The sequence below is a fragment of the Arachis duranensis genome, chromosome 3 (genome assembly GCF_000817695.3).
Source record: "Arachis duranensis cultivar V14167 chromosome 3, aradu.V14167.gnm2.J7QH, whole genome shotgun sequence".
NCBI lineage: Eukaryota > Viridiplantae > Streptophyta > Magnoliopsida > Fabales > Fabaceae > Arachis > Arachis duranensis.
In genome coordinates this window covers 116,436,014-116,457,677 of record NC_029774.3, presented here as the reverse complement: position 1 = coordinate 116,457,677, position 21,664 = coordinate 116,436,014, and the positions used below count along the sequence as shown (strand labels likewise).

The 21,664-nt window shown below is 37.4% G+C and overlaps 2 protein-coding genes across 2 annotated transcripts; one reads left to right on the top strand and one right to left on the bottom strand.

Annotated features, from left to right (window-relative positions):
- Window positions 1-57: 57 nt before the first annotated feature.
- On the top strand, window positions 58-4,197 carry LOC107480518 (acyl-coenzyme A oxidase 2, peroxisomal). The gene is made up of 7 exons (XM_016100670.3): window positions 58-831; window positions 909-1,024; window positions 1,353-2,233; window positions 2,788-2,967; window positions 3,068-3,234; window positions 3,318-3,441; window positions 3,752-4,197. The coding sequence occupies exons 1-7, from the start codon at window positions 377-379 to the stop codon at window positions 3,908-3,910; spliced, it is 2,082 nt and encodes a 693-aa protein (XP_015956156.1). The 5' UTR covers window positions 58-376; the 3' UTR covers window positions 3,911-4,197.
- A 130-nt stretch (window positions 4,198-4,327) lies between these two features.
- On the bottom strand, window positions 4,328-7,758 carry LOC107480517 (protein ALTERED PHOSPHATE STARVATION RESPONSE 1). The gene is made up of 5 exons (XM_016100669.3): window positions 6,381-7,758; window positions 6,171-6,248; window positions 5,656-5,861; window positions 5,270-5,493; window positions 4,328-5,159 (listed from the first exon to the last, which is right to left on the bottom strand). Exons 1-5 carry the CDS (start codon window positions 7,444-7,446, stop codon window positions 4,496-4,498), a joined length of 2,238 nt encoding a protein of 745 aa, XP_015956155.1. The 5' UTR covers window positions 7,447-7,758; the 3' UTR covers window positions 4,328-4,495.
- Window positions 7,759-21,664: the final 13,906 nt, after the last annotated feature.

The following is a 21,664-nucleotide window of genomic DNA, read 5'->3' as shown; positions in this document are numbered from 1 at the left end:
TGAAATTGTATACTGTAGTGGCGAATCGGTCTTGACAAGATGCGTTATCCAACCGCAGCTACAAAGCAGAGTATGGGACTATGGGCCAAGGTGGAGACGAACGGGGAATTGGGGTGAACGTGAAAGAAATAAATAGAGAAACGTATTGGTATGCGCGCCCATAGTAAATTTAATTAGTAGCCGCAAAAGATTAATGTAATCCTATGAGATCCCGCCACGAGTCACTATCGCTTCAAAGCCACGTTATCAAATATCAATTGTGCCGTGTACTCATGATTCATGAATTTCACTATCATTTATGACATCGCTCACGATCTAACAGATTCACATTTGATAACGAACTCTTGAGGGAAGATTAAAGATTACAAAAAACGAAATGCAAACTGTAATTAATCAGATACCGAAATCATCCTACGATGAGGAGGAGGAGGAGGCGGAGGCGGTGTCACGGCGAATAGAGAGGGTGCGGCGACACTTGGAAGGCGTTCCCTATTGTGTGAGGACGGGGCAGGTGGAGATGGTGGCTTGCGCGAGGGTGAATTTGAACGTGGAGACGGCGGCTCTGTCGGGATACATGAGGGGGAAGCACAGGGACATTCAGGAGAAGGTGTACGAGTACTTCAACAAGAAGCCGGAGCTGCAGACGCCGGCGGAGATCCTCAAAGATGACTACCGTGAGCTCTGCATGAGGCAGCTGCTGGGGCTAGTCAGGGAGGCGGGAATCAGGCCTTTCCGCTACGTCAGCGAGGACCCTGCTAAGTACTTCGCCATCGCCGAAGCCGTTGGCAGCATCGACATGTCCCTCGGCATCAAAATGGGCGTCCAATACAGGTACTTAATTTCTTCCTTGCTTCTTTTCACGTGAGAATTGGATGCCTTTTCAATTTGATTTCACTGTTTCTGTGCAGCCTGTGGGGTGGTTCTGTGATCAATTTGGGGACTAAGAAGCACAGGGACAAGTACTTTGATGGCATTGATTGCTTGGACTATCCCGGTTGTTTTGCTATGACCGAGCTTCACCATGGTAATTGTTACCTTATTCATTATTCATTCATACTTGTATCTATTTTTCTTTTTGGCTTGCAAGTAATGTAACTCTGACTCTGATGCTGCTCAAGCATAATTATCCAATTACAACAACACTGCTGAGATTTGAAATTATCAAACATGCATATCATCGTCAAACAAGACACTCAAATGCCTTTAAGCAGAAAAATGTTTTCCTTTCCCAAATTCCCTTCAGTTTAGGGTTCTGTAGAAAAATGTTGCTTCTGGTGCCTTTCATTCCTACGTGCAAGGTAGAGACACTATTCAAATTTAAATAAACTGTTTACCTTCTTTTTGTTCAATAGGTTCAAATGTACAGGGCCTCCAAACTGTCGCCTCCTTTGATCCAATCACAGATGAATTTGTCATTGATACGCCAAATGATGGCGCCATCAAGTGGTGGATTGGCAATGCTGCAGTGCATGGCAAGTTTGCCACTGTTTTTGCCAGGTTGAAGCTACCTGCTTATGATACAAAAGGAGCTGCTGATATGGGTGTCCATGCCTTCATAGTTCCCATAAGGGACATGAAGACCCATCAGCCACTTCCAGGAGTTGAGATTCACGATTGCGGTCATAAAGTAGGCCTCAACGGTGTGGATAATGGAGCATTGAGATTCCGCTCTGTGAGAATTCCTCGAGACAATCTGCTAAATCGATTTGGAGATGTTTCCCGTGATGGGAAGTATACAAGTAGCCTTCCTACCGTAAATAAGCGCTTTGCTGCAACCCTAGGAGAACTTGTAGGTGGTAGGGTAGGCCTTGCATATTCTTCGGTTGGTGTCCTGAAGATTGCAGCCACAATTGCCATCCGGTATTCTCTGCTTCGTCAGCAATTTGGACCTCCAAACCAGCCTGAAGTGTCTATTCTTGATTACCAGTCTCAACAGCATAAGCTTATGCCAATGCTGGCTTCAACTTATGCTTTTCATTTTGCCACTGCAAATTTAGTGGAGAAATACGCTGAAATGAAGAAAACCCATGATGATGTATTAATTGCAGATGTCCATGCTCTTTCGGCAGGTTTAAAGTCTTATATTACTTCATATACTGCAAAGTCACTCAGCACCTGTAGGGAAGCCTGTGGAGGCCATGGTTATGCTGCTGTAAACCGGTTTGGTTCCTTGAGGAATGACCATGACATTTTTCAGACGTTTGAAGGAGACAACACGGTTCTTCTTCAACAGGTTATTGACTAAGCTCTGTCAGTTCATTCTTCTTCTTTTATTGTAACTACAATTTTCATAATCTGATAACCAACAAGATAGTATAGGAATCAGAGGCATCGGAACTCAGCCATTTCTTTTCAGTCACTGATTTTATATATACATAGAGTGAAATTTCTGCACAAGCAACAGATGCAGTTGGTTGGCCCTTACTTGGGTTCAAAGTACAACTTCAACCTCTTTCTATCACAGTCCTCTTCCCCCCTCCTTTTGGATAGGTGTAGGTGCTGAGTTTCCTGTTATTTGCATTATTATTCAGGGATTAACTATTAGTAAAGCTCCTTCAGATCTTGTTTTTATTAGTCTCCAAATGAATAGCTAAGCTACCATGTTAAAATAATTCGTTATATGATTTGATTGCCAGAGCACAGATATAGATTTAGGCCTGTTCATTCTCTGTTTGGTGGCAATTGATGTTATACAGTTTAGGCTTGTCATACATTTCAGTTTTGGTTTTTATATTATTCTATTGGGAGGTAAGGTTAGTTGGGTGTTTGTTTGTTTTACAAATGAAGGTTGCAGGTGATCTTCTAAAACAATACAGAGCAAAGTTCAAAGGCGGGGCTTTTACAGCGACATGGAACTACCTGAAAGAATCCATGAATACATATCTGTCACAGCCAAATCCGGTTACAGCTCGGTGGGAAGGCGAGGACCATTTGAGAAATCCGAAGTTTCAGTTAGATGCTTTTAGAGTGAGTTTTATCTTGGTTTCTTGACCGCAGTACAGTACTACGAATGCGGAAACATTAATGAGTCAACAATTTATTTGATTTTCACTTTGCTTTATTACAGTACCGAACATCCATATTACTTCAGAGTGTTGCTGTACGACTCCAAAAGCATTCTAAAACTCTTGGGGACTTTGGTGCATGGAATAGGTGCTTGAATCACCTTTTGACACTTGCAGAGTCACATATTGAGTCAGTCATCCTTGCTAAATTCATTGATGCTGTTCAAAGGTTTGTTCTAGCTTCTAGCGTTTGTATTTTCTTATCTACATGATACTATGCCCATTTTTTGACTTGGCCTATTCATTCACCAGCTGTCCTGATCCAAGCTCTCAAGCTGCTCTCAAGCTTGTGTGTGATCTTTATGCTCTGGATCGGATACGCGATGACATTGGAACCTACCGTAATGTTGATTATGTGGCTCCCAACAAAGCCAAGGTATAAAACTGAAAACACTTTGAAATAGAAGTATTATCATTTTTCTGAGGGAAGAAAAAAAAATGAAAAAAAAGTTCAATGCAAAAAAGACAATGAGCTGATTATTCGGTAAAAAAAATTATAATTGCAGTTCCTTGTAGATTGTAGCTAAGGAACAGATAATACAAGTTTTATATGAGCTTGTGGTGGTTTTGAAATGACCACTCAACCCTGAGCAAACAGCCAACAGAACAGAACAATTGGACCTTGCATTTTATAACGTTACAATCTGAATACATTAAATATTTTTTTTCCGTCATCCATTTTACAGGCGATCAACAAATTGACGGACTATCTGAGTTTTCAAGTGAGGAATATTGCAAAAGAACTCGTAGATGCATTTGATCTACCGCCTCATGTTACAAGGGCTCCTATTGCCATGCAGTCAGAAGCCTACACGCAGTACACACAAATTGTTGGATTCGAATAGCAGAACTGCAGCATGGAGAATTCACATGAAATTAATAATAATAAATAAATAAATTTTTTTAGCGTATTGTTGAAATTGGATTTCACTAGTTTCTTCAAGATGAATCATCGAAAGAAAATAATACCAACACTCACACACAAACTACGATCAACAAACCAGAGCAGTTTGAGGCACGAATTGGTCGAAATAGAAAGTTATTGTATAAGAAGTATATTGTCTTTAGGAGAAACAATTGCAAGACTACTAATCCTGTTTCATTGATTGAAAATTGTTGTTCAAGTTGGGCATATTGAGACGCATGATTTCTATGGTTTCAATATTTAAGGACATGAAAACGATATAAGAAAATGGTAGACAAAAGTGCCTTCGAGCAACCGGCAATTACGTAAATCTAATTCCACCACAGAACACAATGCCTTTGCTAGTTATGACGACATCATATTATCATAAGCTTACGACTCGGTTACAGAGATACCCTTCACCCGTTTGACATCATAACGTGTGTACAATACAATACTACAATGATTCTTCGTGTCTTCCATGCTACCTAGACATCAGGATCGGGCAGAAGCCAGCAATCAAGGATTAACATTTGTCGGCCCTCATAGTTCTGCAGTTATGATATGCAGTTCGAGCTGCTTCACTTTTTTGCCTGATATCTTCATACATCTTCAACGATGCCTCAGAAAATTTGGTCAGTCTATCAAGTAATTTGGTTAGGCTGGCCTGTATGCAGCACAAATTTGCAGATTCGTCTTCATTGTCTTCAATGGTTTTACTCTCAGCTTCAGCAGTGCTTCCCTCAGACGCGTTCTGTTTCTTGAGAAGTTGATCATTTTGGTGCTCCATTAGGTGGTGAAGATCAGACAAGAAGTTTCTGATTGCTTGACTTAGTTCCTCAGAGGGCAAAGCCTTGATCCCAACAGACCAATCGCGGCAAAGAACAAATATGGGTGGCGCCAAAACTCGGCGAGGGGAGAATGGCCTTCTGCTCTTGGATCGCTCCCTTGGATGCAGTATGCAGTTTTGCAGCCATCCATTGACAGCTTCCACATACGAGGTGTGGCTGTTAATCCAGTTAGCAAAGCTCAGACCAAAAATCTCAATTTCTTCATGAAGCTGCACCAATATATCTCTGCGCACCTCACCTTGCAAGGTTCCTGTTGAGCTCCTAGAATGATATGCCAAGGAGATGGTGATGTACTGTGCATGATGGCATTCCAGCATGGCCTTCCACATCCTGGTTAATCTGCACAGCCAAGAGCAGCTATAGTTGTCAACCTTAGTTGTCAATGGTGCAAATCTTTAAGGATAGAAAATGGTTAATATAAACATAAAAATATGGAGTCTTCAACTTACCCTTCTATTAATTCAAAAAGTTGTGGGTACAACTCTTCATCCCTGATGCTCTCAATTCGTTTAGATATGGTATCAACAGAATAAATAGCCACTATTATACGTGAATGCAGATCCTTTACAACAGACCGGGTTTTGTCAATCACATGAGTGCTTTGATCTTTTGCAAATTGATGTCTAAGCTGGCTACATTTTCGATCATAGTTCTTCCTGATGGATTCACTAGCCTATGATCAAGAGGAAGAAGAATTAAAAACACAAATTTTGGATGTGCATGCATTTATGATTCCATCAAGTCAAATAGATAATAAATAAAAAAACATGCTTATGATTTTATTACTCAAGCCATTAAGCCCTTCACTTTTCCTTTACAATAACTGTAATAGTACCTTTACTTCATCATAGAGTTTTCGCTCCCAGGCATACAGTCTGTCAAGGGTGGATGAATGGCTTCCCGCAATCATGCAGAATTCTTCAGCAAAGTCACTTCCACTGTCATCAATGTCTTCCTTCGATCTTGGTGTCAAAGGGTTCCTAGATGAGGATGACCGAGAAGATGCTGTTCGCCTCCAGCTAATAATTTTCTGTGCAGGTTCTGCACAAAAGGTGACAATTTAGTCCCTCATAAATATTCATCTTCTAGGAAACATTAACTAGGTATAAAGAAAAGGAGAAAATTTTGATAGAAATAGACAGCTTGTTGCTCAAGAAAAAGATCAACCTGCTTCAAATCAAACATCATTATGACTGTCTCAAAGCTTTGTTACAAGGGGGAAAAACCTTACATATGCTTCATCAAATAGCTCAAACTAGTATTTACTCATTAACCAACTTAACCATGGCTAAACCAATCATTGAACTGTTATTTACTGAGTATCAATTACAAAATTGAGCTACAATTTACCCTGGAAGATAGGTGTAGTCTTTCTGCCACAACAAGCAGGCTGGACAGATGTGATCAAAGCCGCAGCGGATGACTTCCCTATCAGAAGAAATGTGATGGAGACTAGTAAATAAACTTCACTGAGAATATGTCTTAACAATTTGTTGTAATTAAGTTGCAAATTCAGACACAAGTACAGTATCTGGAATGATATAACAACCGAGGAAATACCTTTTGCCTCCGAATATCCAACCATGATTTTATTTGCCTCTAACAGCCTCAACACCTCCCTGCCAGACTCAGAAGCTCGAGCGAACCGGTGCTCTATATCCTTTATGCTTGAGAGAAAATCTTTAGCTCTGTGAGTGATGAACTCTGATGGATCCTCTCTTTCCGCACACAAATCTTTACCATCTATGTTCTTCTCCGTCTTTGAACTGGACCTTCCAACACCACCATTGCCTACTACATTCTCTTTCATGACACCCCCATTGCTAGTTGATTCTAGCTGCTTCACTCCCACATCAGCCACTTGCTTGCTACCTCCAACTCCTCTAGAAACTACTGAATGATCAGAACAGTGTCCATACGAACTGCCATACTCATTTTCCTTTGTAACACCACCAAAATTTCTACTATGCTTCTCATCCGAGTTCAGTTTCATCGCGCCATTTCTATCCGAACCAACACCTAACCATTGATCCCTAGCAGCTCCAAACACAGTTGAACCACCCTCCTCTTCATGGAAACATTCACTAGTAGCATGCCCTACAAACCTGAAGCTCTCATTGTCCTCCACAGGGTCAAAGAAATCCCAAGATTCACCTGACTCGGGAAGAGGAGGTGGTGGTGGGGGCATTGTGAACACATTGGATTCATCATCCAAAAAACTGTCACCCCCACAAGCATTGACCCTAACAGTGACAGAAGCATTCCCCCCTGACCTCATGTAACTGAGTGTAGTCACAGGAGGGGAAAGGGGACTATGAAATTCTGGCAATGGTGAGTCAGAAGCATCAACCTCTACCTCAGCAAGATGTGACGGTGGTGATGATGGAGAAAGGTAGCTACATTGAGATGGGGTTTTATCTGAAATTGAGAGAGAGGACTCCACCAAGACCTCAGCTTCAGAGTACCTCCGGAGAGCAATGCCAACGTTTCGAAGAGATTGAATGTAAGAAACGTGTGCGGCGGCGAGAGCATACCTGGAATCAACGGCGACCTTGATGAATCGGTTGCGATCCCTGCAGAGGGTCAAAGCTTCGTTCTTTTGGGGTTTGGAGTTTGCAGTACCCATTGCCCCTTTACAAGATTACACCCATTTCATTGTGGAGTGTGTAGTGTTGATTTATGAGAAATGGGCACCATTGATGAAATCAAAGAGGGTAACAGTGTGGTTAATGAGTACAGTGACAGTGTAAGCTTGTTGCAGAGAGGGTCAGGGCAACGAGCAATGAACAATGAGGAGAGAAAAAGAAAGGAAAGGGAGAGAAATGGAGAATCCAAAAAAACAAAGAAGGAGAAACAAAAAACGTGAACGTGAACGCGGCTTCCTTCCATTTCCAGTGACTAAAATTCTGCTAACTTTATTAGTCACTCACTCACCCTCGTTTTCTGTGTTTGTGTGTCTCTGTCATGCTCTTCCGTTTTTTATAATTATTTTGTATTAAATATTCAAAAAATTTTATAAAAAATAATTTAAACAAAATTTAAATACCAAATTATAGATACCATAAAATTCAGCTTGAAACTATGCCATGGAAGAAAAGAAAAGCTTCTTTTACTTTATTTGTACTTGCCACCATGAATGAACTGGGGAAGTGTTATACCATAGTGTACTTTGGTAAGTGACACCATCATGTGTTTATTAAACCTCAATTGAAAGCATGTCTAATCCGTTGTTTTTTGAGTGTAGAACTCAGACCAATAGTTTCTACTAACTACTCATTTTCTCAGCAAATAAATTTTCTATGCCACATGTGACTACTTCGCATCATGAATCAAATAGGAGTGTTCATGAGTACGGGTAACTTGATTACCCATTTAAAGTTAAATCGAAAGGATTATATTATTTTTGGATTCGATGGATAATTAAATACAATTAGATCAGACTCAATTAAATCCAATTTTAATTAGTTTGGGTATTAGTCTTAAAATTGTAGATCCGAATCAATTTAATTANTAATATTATTATTATATATTTATAGTATTTAGATTATTTTTAATTTTTTTAGATTTTTTTTAATTTCATTTTCAATTGGATACTCAATCATTCAAACCGATTCAATCCAAATTAGAAGAGTTTGGATCGGTTTGGATCCACTCACTACAAATTATAAATCTAAACCAATTTGTTGAGTTTAAAGAAACAAAAATAATAATTCGAGGATGACGAACATTATAGTCTTGTGTTAAAAGTTCAAAATTATTTGTGATGTCTGTGTTCATTGTGCAAAAAAATATTGCTCAAAATATTGCTCAATATCTAGAAGATCATCATGAACGGTCCGCAAGTTCCAACTAAAATAAGTGTTAAAGGAGTTGTGACTCCCAAAGAAGAAGTATAATGGAACGATGAAGACAAAAAAATGGTGGAGCTGAACACAAAGGCAATCAACATGATGTGCTACTCAATTAGTTTTGAGGAGTACCAGAAGGTATTAAGGTGTAAAACAACAAAAGAGATTTGGGATAAACCCTAAGTCATTTATGAAGGCACTAAACAAGTAAAAGAAACAAGGATCGATATGCTAAGAAAAGAATATGAAATGTTCACAATGAAGGAAGGAGAAACCATCGATAAAATATTTGAGAGATTCTCTATCATCATGAATAGCTTAGATGCTATGGGGATAACTCACTCCGAACAAGTCTAGTGAGAAAAATACTGAAAAGTCTTACCAAAGAGTAGGAAACCAAAGATACTATCATCTCTGAAAGGAATAACCTAAACCAAATATCATATGATGAGTCGAGAGGCAAACTGCTAGCCTATGAATCCACCTACTTGAACCCGGAGTCGAAGAAAAAAAGAGTTGCCTTAAAATCTTGCATTGATTCATTAGAAGATGATTCCAATGAAAGTTTATCAGATGACGAAATTGTATTTTTTGCTAGAAGGCTAAGGAGGCTCATGAGAAGCAAAGGAAGAAGCAAAGGTTCAAGCTCGAAGGAACACAGGAGAGACCTTAGCAAGATCATCGGTCATCATTGCACAGAGGCCGATCACTTCAAGTATGACTGTCCCAAGTTCAAGAAGGAAGATAAGACGAAGAAGTACAAGGACTTGGAAAATGACTCCGATGAAAAAGAAGAATCTGAACATGAAGCTCATGATTGCTTTATGGCTAGTCAAGATCAAGTTGAAGAGGTAAACTACCACATCCTAACTAATGAAAAATTCTATCAAATGATTGATGATTTAACTGGACATGTTAGAAAAATTTTGGATAAATGCTAAGAATATGAATCTGAAAATGATTCTTTAAAAGAAGAAAATGCATTCTTTAAAGAAAAACTGAGTGAAACCAAAGATGTTGATTTAATTGAAAAAATAAACGGCTTAAATCTAAAAATAAAGTGATTAAAAGCTTAAATTAAAACATTGCTAAATTTACTCAAAGTTCTGAAACCTTGGACAAACTACTAGTTAGTCAAAGACCCTTATTTAAAAATTTGGGCTAGAATATTATGATTAGAATGAAGCTATTTTTGAAAAATATTTTGTTGAAATTAAAGCTTCAACTTTTAAAACCAAAAGATTTCAAACCTTTCATCACTTGAAAAAATCAACAAAAAAGAAATCATTGTCAAACATGCAAAAAACATGGTCATTCATCTCATCAATGTTTCATTTTTAAAAGAAAAATTGGAAATAAAATGTATAAGGTTGTTAGCAATTTAAATGTTCTAAGGAAACCAAGATATTTTAACATCAAAAGATTCAAATTGATTTGGATACCTAAGGTCACCTAAAGTATTGTGCAAATTTGTCTTGCATCCAAGAAAAAGAAGGATATATAGTACTTGGATAGTGGATGCTCAAGGCACATGACTAGAAAGTCTACGTTCTTCATCAAACTCAACAAGTACGATGGAGGATTCATAACTTTCAGTGGATGAAAAGGGAAAGATCATAGCCGTAGGTAAAATAGGTAAGAATTTTTTTCACCTTCATAGATAATGTATTCTTGGTTGATGGATTGAAGCATCACCTTTTAAGCATTAGTCAACTATGTGATTTGAGTTATTGGATTACTTTCAAAAGGTTGGAATTCTTAGTTGTTAATGAAAAATTTGGTGACATTTTATTTGTTACAAGAAGATGTAATAATGTGTATGGTCTTACTTTAGAGAAACTTAAAGAATAAAATGTAGCATGCTTTATCTCCATGGATTCAAAAAAGTGGTTATGGCACAAGAGATTGGGACATGCTAGCATGTTTCAAATCTCTAAACTTGTCAAAAGAAACTTAGTTAGAGGTCTTCCTAAAATTCAATTCGACAAAGACATCATATGTGATACTTGTTAAATGGATAAACAAACTAAAAATTCTTTCAAATCCAAGAAGATGTTTCAACTAAAAGACCTTTGGAGTTGCTACACATTGATCTTTTTAGTCCTACTAGAACTCAAAGCCTAGGAGGTAAACACTATGGCTTAGTTATGGTTGATGAATATTATAATATCCTACCACACATAGCCTTATACTTAAGTCATAAAGAAGAGGTGGTAAGGTATTATGACCTCTAAAACAGAAAACACGTATATAAATATATTTTAAACACTACAAGAAAAATACTCATTCAGCCACACTTTTTTTAAGCTACATTTGAAAAGCGTAGCCTATTCATAAAATAGGTTACGCTTTTCTACGTGTTGCTTTTTTCCAAGAGAATAGGAAACACAGTTGTGGCATCACTTAAAAAGTGTCTCCTTAGATATTAAGAAGATTACTTATAAAACGTAGCCTTATCTTAATACCTATGGATACACTTTTTTCACCAAAGAGAGCACTTTTAAAGAGTAACCTATTTGTTATATTTTGGGTGCACTTCAAAAGTTCCTCCTAATGTCAAAGAGTACTAATGATACACACGTGCATGGGACACTTAGTGAATTTTTTGTCTCTTTTTCCTTTTCCCCAAAACACTTTGTTCGCGACACTTGAAAAGTGCACCATATTCTCAAACGTCAAAAGCGTAACCTTTGAAAATAGGCAACGCTGATATAGGCATCCCCCACTAAAGCGTCTCCAAAGCCTAAAAAGTGTAGCTTTAGCCTAAGGCATCATTTTTTTTATTTTTGGCTACACTTTTCAAGTGTACCTGAATGGGTAATTTTCTTGTAGTGAAAGAAATTATAACTAGGAGCCTTGAAGAAGAAGCTAAACAAAGTCAAAATAGAAATCGCATCACACTCATTCGGACTTGACCTGCAAAACTAAGGCCGGGCAGAGTATAACTATATCTATATATATATATACACAACCCAAAACATAACTCAAACTACAATATAAACACCTATTTCTCCATTGTCAACCTCTAGGAGGGACTTATACAAAAATACAGGGCAAAGAATCTATTTACACACATATACATAAACATAATACAAAACACCAAGTCCCAAAAGAGTTCTTCGCTTCCAAAGAGTCTCTAGAATACTCAATGAGGTGCCTCTCAACCTGCATCTAAAAAAATAGCAGAATATATATAGAATGAGAATTGGTTCTCAGTATGGTTAAGGCATCCACATAGATAATAAATAAGGTCCCGGAAAAATCAGAGGCATTCCTAGAACTCTGGCACTTTGATTTTAACTTAAAGATTATACTAAACCAGAAATTCGATACTCTATTTAAGGGATTCCGATACTAATCTAATTCTTCACCTTTTGTCTCTTTAACCTCCTAATCCCTGAGTGGAACAACCCTCATCACGCCTCTACCATATGAGGGATCTCTCATATACATACACATACAATTCAAACAAAAAAACACAAATACAACAAGTAGAGCAAGTAGCAGATAAGCATAGTTAAGTAGATAGGCAAGCCAAAACAATGCACACTCAAGCAAAACATACAAATGCATATGATGTATGCCTGTCCTAGGGCTGACGAGTCTCATTTGCCGGTTATATAGCCAAACCCAATATGTCCGATAGCTACCCGGATATTGTCTCTCTGTTGCGCACAATCATCTCAGCACATTAGCTTATCGTTAGAGGGAGTGTGTCCTGTCACCATTAGAGGAAATATGTGGCATGTCACTATTAGAGCAAATACGTGCCTTGTCACCATTAGAATATGTACCCTATCACCATTTGCAACCAGAGAGAATTCATAGACATATTCATCATCAATCATCTTCATCTTTCATTATCATAATCATTCTCATCATATCTTAATCAAACTCATTCATTATCATCTCATTCAATTACAATTCATCATTATTATCATCATCTTTATCAATTATTTCTCATTCAGTGTTACCAATACCTCATTAACTTAGTTATCCACTTCGAAATTCCTTCTCAATGTCTACTTAACTTACTCAACATGTTCACCTTTGTTCCATAGCTTAAAAACTCGCTAACGGACCCTAAACAGGTGTTAAAGAGGTTTGGAAAGCTAGAGAATAGGTTAAATCTCAAAAATGAAACTTTTCAAAAGAGGGTGGTCATGCGTACGCATGCCACCCACATACGCATGGGTCAAAAATTTGCCAAAGATGCGTACACGAGCCACCCTTGCGTACATGGGTATCTGGAGCAGAGGCCTTGGTTCGCGTATGCATAAACATTGTCGTGTATGCACACATTCAAAATTTGACATTCTCGCGTACGCATGCCCTCTGTGTACGCATGAATGTCATTTCTTTTTAAAAAGTTGTTAAATTGCAGAAAACTAGTTTTTCACACCAAACTTTCGACACGCATAACTTTTTCGTTAAAAATTTTTTTTGTTCGTTCTTCGAACGTCATAAACTTCACGGACCTAATTTTCATTCAAGATAAGTTGTACAAAATTTAGAGGTCTGGAAGCCAAGTTATGGCTCGCCAAAGTTGGTTGAAAATCATTTTTTTACTAAAGTTTACAAAACCTCTAATTTTCCAAACTCCTCAAGTTTAAACCAAAGTTTCATAACTATAAAAATACCAAATGTGTTCAAAACATATTCATACACTCTCCACTCATTTAAAAACATGCTAACACCCAAAACCGTCATTCTATTCAACAATTTCATTCATGATTTCTCATCAAATCCAACATCAATCATCAACATTTCTCATTATATACACATACCATGTCTACTCAAACTAAACAACCGATTCATGTCAATTCAACACCAACCACACCATAGTCACCTTAACATATAAATTTAACAATACCACTCCATAATTTCCAACTACAATTTACATCAAACTCAACAATTATTTCCTATATCCACTAAACATGCACTATTTACATAATTCAACTTATCCTGCAGTCAACTAGCCTAAGTTTTTATGTAACATTATATATTAACTATGAGAAACCAAAATCATACTTTGGCCGATTCCTCCTTAAGCCAAAAACATCTCAAAAACCTCTTCCACACAAGCTCCAAGCCTCCAATTCCTTACCAAAAGAATTCCTATCTTCCAAGGCTTAATTCAAGCATATAACATCCACCATTTTGATTCTAACTCACACAATTCAATCTAATACCATACAATTTCACTATAATCAACATAGGGTTCACCAATTTCAATAATTTACAAGGGTTCAAAGATATCTTATTGTTTCACGGATGATTTGGGACAAAACCTAATAATTTCTCATCACTAGAGCACACCTAACATCATCAAAACACAAAATCTCAATACCGATGAACCAAATATTTTCAAAATTGAAGAGAGGAAGTCTGGGTGAGAAATTGTCAATTTCTTACCACTTTTTTCAGATGGCTGTGAAGAAAATTTCAAGACAAACACATGGCCGCTAACGGCTCGTCAATCGGAGCTCCGGATTGAAAGTTACGTGAGAATGAAATTTGGGTGATTTGGGGGTTAGGGTTCTTGGCTCTTCTCCCTCAATCTCAGCATGAATTTGTTTTATGAGGGGGAGGAGTGGCTGAGTTCTCTTTATATATGTTGGATTTTAGGCCCCAACATAGGCTCGGTTCAATCGGTTTGGTTCGTTGTCCCAGTTTTGGGCCAAAATCTTTAAAATTAGTGTTAAAATTCGTATTTTAAACATTTTTACTTCTTCAAATTATAAAATTTAATTTTCTAATTTCTTTGAATAATAATTAATTTATTGATAAATTATTTATTAATTACTCGGAGTTTACAACTATACTAGATTCGGTTGGGTTCTCTTCCTAGCTCAGAAGAATGATGCTTTTTCAACTTTCATTGTTTTATGCAAAAAGATTCAAAATGAAAAGGATTTGAAAAATGCTTCTATTAAAAGTGATCACGGAAAAAAATTTTAAAATCAAGATTTTGAATTATTTTGTGATGAATTAGGTATATCACACAATTTCTCTTGTCCTAGAATACCTCAACAAAATGATGTTGTAGAAAGGAGAAAAATAGAAGTCTTCAAAAAATAGCTCGAGCCATGCTTTGTGAAAGGGATGTACCCAAATTCTTTTAGGCTGAAGCTGTAAATACAACTTGTTATATTTTAAATAGAACCATCATCAAAATTTTTTTTAAGAAAACCTTCTATGAGATATGGAAATGAACTCTTCCAAATCTTAAATACTTTCACATCTTTGAATGTAAATGCTTTATTTTGAATACAAAAGACAATCTTAAAAAATTTGATCCAAAGTCATATGAATGTACTTTTGTGGGATACTATACCTTAAAGAATATATGACCATTGAAGAGACCATACATGTTACTTTTTGTGATTCTAACTCAGTTTTTAGTGTTGTAGAGGATAATGATATAGGAAATCAAGCTGAACAGAATCTAAGTGGAGCCCAAGTTCAAGACAAATCAGAATCCATGCAAGAAATCCCTGATACTGATATTGTAGACTAAACTGCAGGAGACAAACTCGTTTTATCTGCTAACACTACAGAAACTTTTGGAAGTCTCAACAATCTTGAACTAAACTAGACCGAATCTATTCTTACATCTTCCAAACCAAGAGAATAGAAATTCTTGAAAAATTGTCCACAAGAGTTCATTATTGGAGATTCATCTCAAGGGGTCACTACTAGCTCATCAAACAGAAAGAGGATGGAACAAAACAATCTTGCCTTTGTTTGTCAAATCAAACCATAAACTATGAGAAACCTCTTGAAGATCCATCATGGGTCAAAGCAATGGAAGAGGAGCTGATTCAATTTGAGAAAAATGAAGTGCGGATACTAGTGCCAATTTTTAATGGAAAAAAGGTAACGGAAACAAAGTGGATCTTTCGAAATAAGTTGGGAGAAGTAGCATAGCAAGAAACAAAGCAAGACTCGTAGCTAAAGGATATGATTAAGAAGAGGGAATTGACTTTAACAAGTCGTTTGCTCTAGTTGCAAAAATAGAAGCAATAAGATTGTTACTTGCTTATGCTGCACACCAAGGGTTCAAACTTTTTCAAATGGATGTCAAATGTGCCTTTTTGAATGGTATTATTGATAAAGAGGTATATGTGGCTTAATGGTGCGATATTTTACAACCCACAAACTAACCGGCAAGTACACCGGGTCGTACCAAGTAATACCTTACGTGAGTAAAGGTCGATCCCACGAGGATTGATGGATCAAGCAACAATAGCGTTTGATAGGATTAGTTAGGTGATAAGCGGATATTTTATACGCTTTTTGGGGGTAACTTCATGTAGATTTTAGTATGTTTTAATTAGTTTTTAGTAAAATATTATTAGTTTTTAGGCAAAAATCATATTTCTGGACTTTACTATGAGTTTGTGTGTTTTTCTGTGATTTCAGGTATTTTCTGGCTGAAATTGAGGGAGCTGAGCAAAGATCTGAGTTAGGCTGAAAAAGGACTGCTGATGCTGTTGGATCCTGACCTCCCTGCACTCGGAATGGATTTTTTGGAGCTACAGGAGTCCAATTGACACGATCTCAATTGGGTTGGAAAGTAGACATCCAGGGCTTTCCAAAAATATATAATAGTCTATACTTTGCGCGAAGATAGATGACATAAATTGGCGTTCAACGCCAGTTCTATGTTGCAGTCTGGCGTCCAACGCCAGAAACAGGTTACAAGTTGGAGTCCAACGTCCAAAACACGTTACAATCTGGCGTTCAACTCCAGAAACAGCCCAGGCATGTGAGAAGCTTAAGTCTCAGCCCCAGCACACACCAAGTGGGCCCCAGAAGTGGATTTCTGCACCAATTGTCTTAGTTTACTCATTTTCTGTAAACCTAGGTTACTAGTTTAGTATTTAAACAACTTTTAGAGACGTATTTTGTATCTCATGACATTTTTAGATCTGAATTTTATACTCTTTGATGGCATGAGTCTCTAAACTCCATTGTTGGGGGTGAGGAGCTCTGTAGCGTCTCGATGAATTAATGCAATTATTTCTGTTTTCCATTCAAACACGCGTGTTCCTATCTAAGATGTTCATTCGCGCTTAATTATGGAGAAGGTGATGATCCGTGACACTCATCACCTTCCTCAATCCATGAACGTGTGTTCGACAACCACCTCCGTTCTACATCAGATTGAATGAGTATCTCTTAGATTCTTTAATCAGAATCTTCGTGGTATAAGCTAGATTGATGGCGGCATTCATGAGAATCCGGAAAGTCTAAACCTTGTCTGTGGTATTCTGAGTAGGATTATGGGATTGGATGGCTGTGACGAGCTTCAAATATGCGAGTGTTGGGCGTGATGACAAACGCAAAAGAATCAATGGATTCTATTCTGACATGATCGAGAACCAACAGCTGATTAGCCGTGCTGTGACAGAGCATTTGGACCATTTTCACTGAGAGGATGGAAAGTAGCCATTGACAACGGTGACACCCTACATAGAGCTTGCCATGGAAGGAACTTTGCACTTTTGCATGCGTGAGGGAAGAGGAATACAAGAGAAAAGCTGAAATTCAGAGGACAAAGCATCTCCAAAACTCCAACACATTCTCCATTATTGCATAATAAGTAATTTCGAATTTTTCAACATTAATTACAATTTTTATTCCAATTTCGTATTATTTAATTCATGCTCCCTTGTTTATTTGCAAGTTAATTGATAACTATAATTGGTATCCTGACTAAGATTAATAAGATAACCATAGCTTGCTTCAAACCAACAATCTCTGTGGGATTCGACCCTTACTCACATAAGGTATTACTTGGACGACACAGTGCACTTGCTGGTTAGTTGTGCGGATTGCAAAAGTGTGATTGCAAATTCGTGCACCAAGTTTTTGGCGCCGTTGCCGGGGATTGTTCGAGTTTGAACAACTAAAGGTTTATTTTATTGCTTAGATTAGGAATAATTTATTTTTGTTGCTATAGAGTCATTAAATTCAGAGTCCTTTATTCCCCTTTTCAAAAATTTTTCAAAAATATTATTTTTCTTTATCAAATTTTTAATTTTTCGTGAGTTTAGTGTTTTGTTCTAAGTTCGGTGTCAATTACATATTTTATATTTTCCCTTTAAATTTTTGAATTTGTGCTCTTTGATCTTCAAGTTGTTCTTGTTGATTTTTCTTGTTGATCTTTAATTTTTCTTGTTCTGTGTCTTTTCTTGTTTCGCTTGTGTTTTTCCAAAGCATTAGTCTTCTAAAAAGAATATACCTATTCAAAACAAGTGTTACATTTACTGCCCAATTGGCTAGAGCGTTTGTCTCTGTTCTTGGTAATTGGGTATCTTCTTTTTAAAATCTTTTTCAAAAATAATTTTTCTTGATTTAATCTTGTGCCAAACTTTAAGTTTGGTGTTTTCTTGCCAATCTTTTTATAATTTTTGAAAATTTTATTGAAGTTTTCTAAAAATTTTAAGTTTGGTGTTCTTTCTTTTGTTCTTGTGTTCTTGTGAATCTTCAAGGTGTTCTTGAATCTTTCTTGTGTTTTGATCTTAAAATTTTTAAGTTTAGTATTCCTTGGTGTTTTTCCTCCAAAATTTTCGAAAATAAGGAGCATTAGATCTAAAAATTTTAAGTCTTGTGTCTTTTGTGTGTTTTTCTCTTTCATCATAAAATTCAAAATTCAAAAAAAAATCTTTTCTAACTATTTTTAAGCTACTTTTTCGAAATTTTTTTGTAAAAATTCAAATTTCAATTTCAAAATTTTTCAAATCTTACCTTCCTAAGATTTTTTTAAAAAAATTTTTATATTTTATTATTTTTTTCAAAAATATCCTAACCACTTTCTCTCTCTCCTCAATTTTTTTCGAAAATCTTCACAAAACATTTTCAAATTTTTTATTTTTATTTTTATTTCGTTTTTATTTTTTTATCTTATTTTATTTTATTTTACTATTTTAAAAATAAATTTTTATATTTAATAAAATAAATAATATCAACATCCATATCATCTCCCTTGCTCCATCATGGAACTAAGTGGAAATGAACAGTCCAGAAGGACTCTGGGGTCATATGCTAACCCCACCACTGCTTCATATGGGAGTAGTATCTGTATACCCTCCATCGGAGTCAGTAGTTTTGAGTTGAATCCTCAGCTCATCATCATGGTGCAGCAAAGTTGCCAGTATTCAGGTCTTCCACAGGAAGAACCTACAGAATTTCTGGCACAATTTCTACAAATTGCTGACACAGTACATGATAAGGGAGTAGATCAGGATGTCTACAGATTATTACTATTTTCATTTGCTGTAAAAGACCAAGCTAAGAGATGGTTAAATAACCAACCTAAGGACAGCATAAAGACATGGAAACAGCTGTCAGAAAAATTCCTGAATCACTATTTTCCTCCCAAAAGGATGACATAGCTAAGGCTAAGCATCCAAGGCTTCAAACAAGGAGATAATGAATCCCTTTATGATGCCTGGGAGAGATACATAGAGATGCTAAGAAAATGCCCCTCTGAAATATTTTCAGAGTGGGTGCAGTTAGACATCTTCTACTATGGGCTTACAGAAAGAGCTTAGATTTTTCTAGACCACTCAGCTGGTGGATCTATAGACATGAGAAAAACAATTGAAGAAGCTCAAGATCTCATTGATACAGTTGCCAGGAATCAGCATCTGTACCTAAGCAGTGAATCTTCCATGAAAGAAGAAGCTAAAACAGTGATTGCTGAACTCAGTCCTGCAGAACAAGGTATGGAATTCAATCAGCAATTAGACTTTCTAACAAAACAGTTAGCCAAATTCAAGGAGATATTACAAGAAACAAGAATGGCTAATATGAATATGGAAGTACAGTTGAAGCAAACAGAACAGCAATTATCAAAATAAATAACAGAAGAGTGCCAAGCAGTTCAATTAAGAAGTGGAAAAACATTAAAAACATCACTTCAAGATAGCAGAAAGCCAAAAAATGAGCAAACTACCCAAAATCCCTCTGAGGACATTAAGAGCCCAGAGAGGAATAATTCTGACATTCAAACGCCAGAAAATGGGTGGGAAGCTGGCGCTGAACGCCCAAACCATCTTCAGTCCTGGCGTTCAACGCCAGAAACAAGCAAGGAATTGGTATTGAACGCCCAAAGGAAGCATAGTTCTGGCGTTCAGACGCCAGAAACAGGTGAGGATTTGGCGTCTAACGCCACTCCAGCTTCCAACCCTGGCATTCAAATGCCAGTGGGGATCAGACACATACCAGTGCTGATAATAACCCTTCTAAAAATGCTTCTCAGCCTACATCTGTAAGCAATAAACCTGCAGCAACTAAGGTTGAGGAATACAAAGCCAAAATGCCTTATCCTCATAAACTCCGCCAAGCGGAACAGGATAAGCAATTTGCCCGCTTTGCAGACTATCTCAGGACTCTTGAAATAAAGATTCCGTTTGCAGAGGCACTTGGGCAAATACCCTCTTATGCTAAGTTCATGAAAGAGATCTTAAGTCATAAGAAGGATTGGAGGGAAACTGAAAAAGTTTATCTCACTGAAGAATGCAGTGCAGTCATTCTGAAAAGCTTACCTGAGAAGCTTAAAGATCCCGGAAGCTTTATGATACCATGCATATTAGAGGATACTTGTACCAAGCAAGCTCTATGTGATCTTGGGGCAAGTATCAACCTAATAGCATCTATTATCACAAAGCTTGGTTTGACTGAAGAAGTCAAACCAACCTGGATATGTCTCCAACTTGCTGATGGCTCCATTAAATACCCATCAGGCGTGATTGAAGACATGATTGTCAAGTTTGGGCCATTTGCCTTTCCTACTGACTTTGTGGTGCTGGAAATGGAGGAGAACAAGAGTGCAACTCTCATTCTAGGAAGACCTTTCCTAGCAACTGGCCAAACCCTTATTGATGTCCAAAAAGGGGAAGTAACCCTGGGAGTCAAAGAGGAGGAGTTCAAGTTGAATGTTGTCAAAGCTATGCAGCATCCAGACACCCAAAATAACTGCATGAGCATTGATATTATTGACTCTCTGGTAAAGAAGTCAATATGGCTGAGAGTCTCGAATCAGAGCTAGAGGAAATATTTAAGGATGTTCAGCCTGATTTGGAGGAATCAGAGAAAATAATAGAACCTCTGAAAATCCCTTAGGAAGAGGAGAACCCTCCTAAACCCGAGCTCAAACCATTACCACTATCCCTGAAATATGCATTTCTGGGAGAAGGTGATACCTTTCCTGTAATCATAAGCTCTACCTTAGAGCCACAGGAAGAGGAAGCACTAATTCAAGTGCTAAAGACACACAAGACAACTCTTGGGTGGTCCATTAGTGATCTTAAGGGCATTAGCCCAGCCAGATGCATGCACAAGATCTTATTGGAGGGTGACGCCAAACCAGTGGTTCAACCACAAAGGCGGCTGAATCCAGCCATGAAGGAAGTGGTGTAGAAAGAGGTCACTAAGTTACTAGAGGCTGGGATTATTTATCCTATTTCTGATAGCCCCTGGTAAGCCCTGTCCAAGTCGTCCCTAAGAAAGGTGGCATGACAGTGGTCCATAATGAAAAAAATGAACTGGTTCCCACAAGAACAATTACAGGGTGGCGTATGTGTATTGATTACAGAAGGCTCAATACAGCCACCAGAAAGGATCATTTTCCTTTACCATTCATAGACTAGATGCTGGAAGACTAGCAGGTCATGAATACTACTGCTTCCTGGATGGATATTCAGCTTATAATCAAATTGCAGTAGATCCCCAGGATCAAGAGAAAACAGCATTCACATGTCCATCTGGAGTATTTGCATACAGAAGGATGCCATTTGGCTTGTGCAATGTACCTGCAACCTTTCAAAGGTGCATGCTCTCAATTTTCTCTGATATGGTGGAAAAATTTCTGGAAGTCTTCATGGATGACTTTTCAGTATTTGGAGACTCATTCAGCTCCTGTCTTGACCATCTAGCACTTGTTCTAAAGAGGTGCCAAGAGACTAACCTGGTTTTAAACTGGGA

Bases quoted from the DNA above. Each gene is read 5' to 3' on its own strand.
- LOC107480518 (XM_016100670.3), top strand. From the start codon at position 377: ATGCAAACTGTAATTAATCAGATACCGAAATCATCCTACGATGAGGAG. The intron at 2,234-2,787 runs GTTATTGACTAA...TTACAAATGAAG, and splicing joins ACACGGTTCTTCTTCAACAG to GTTGCAGGTGATCTTCTAAA. The intron at 3,235-3,317 runs GTTTGTTCTAGC...TTCATTCACCAG, and splicing joins TTCATTGATGCTGTTCAAAG to CTGTCCTGATCCAAGCTCTC.
- LOC107480517 (XM_016100669.3), bottom strand. From the start codon at position 7,446: ATGGGTACTGCAAACTCCAAACCCCAAAAGAACGAAGCTTTGACCCTC. The intron at 5,494-5,655 runs GTACTATTACAG...TCTTGATCATAG, and splicing joins AACTCTATGATGAAGTAAAG to GCTAGTGAATCCATCAGGAA. The intron at 5,160-5,269 runs GTAAGTTGAAGA...TTGGCTGTGCAG, and splicing joins CTTTTTGAATTAATAGAAGG to ATTAACCAGGATGTGGAAGG.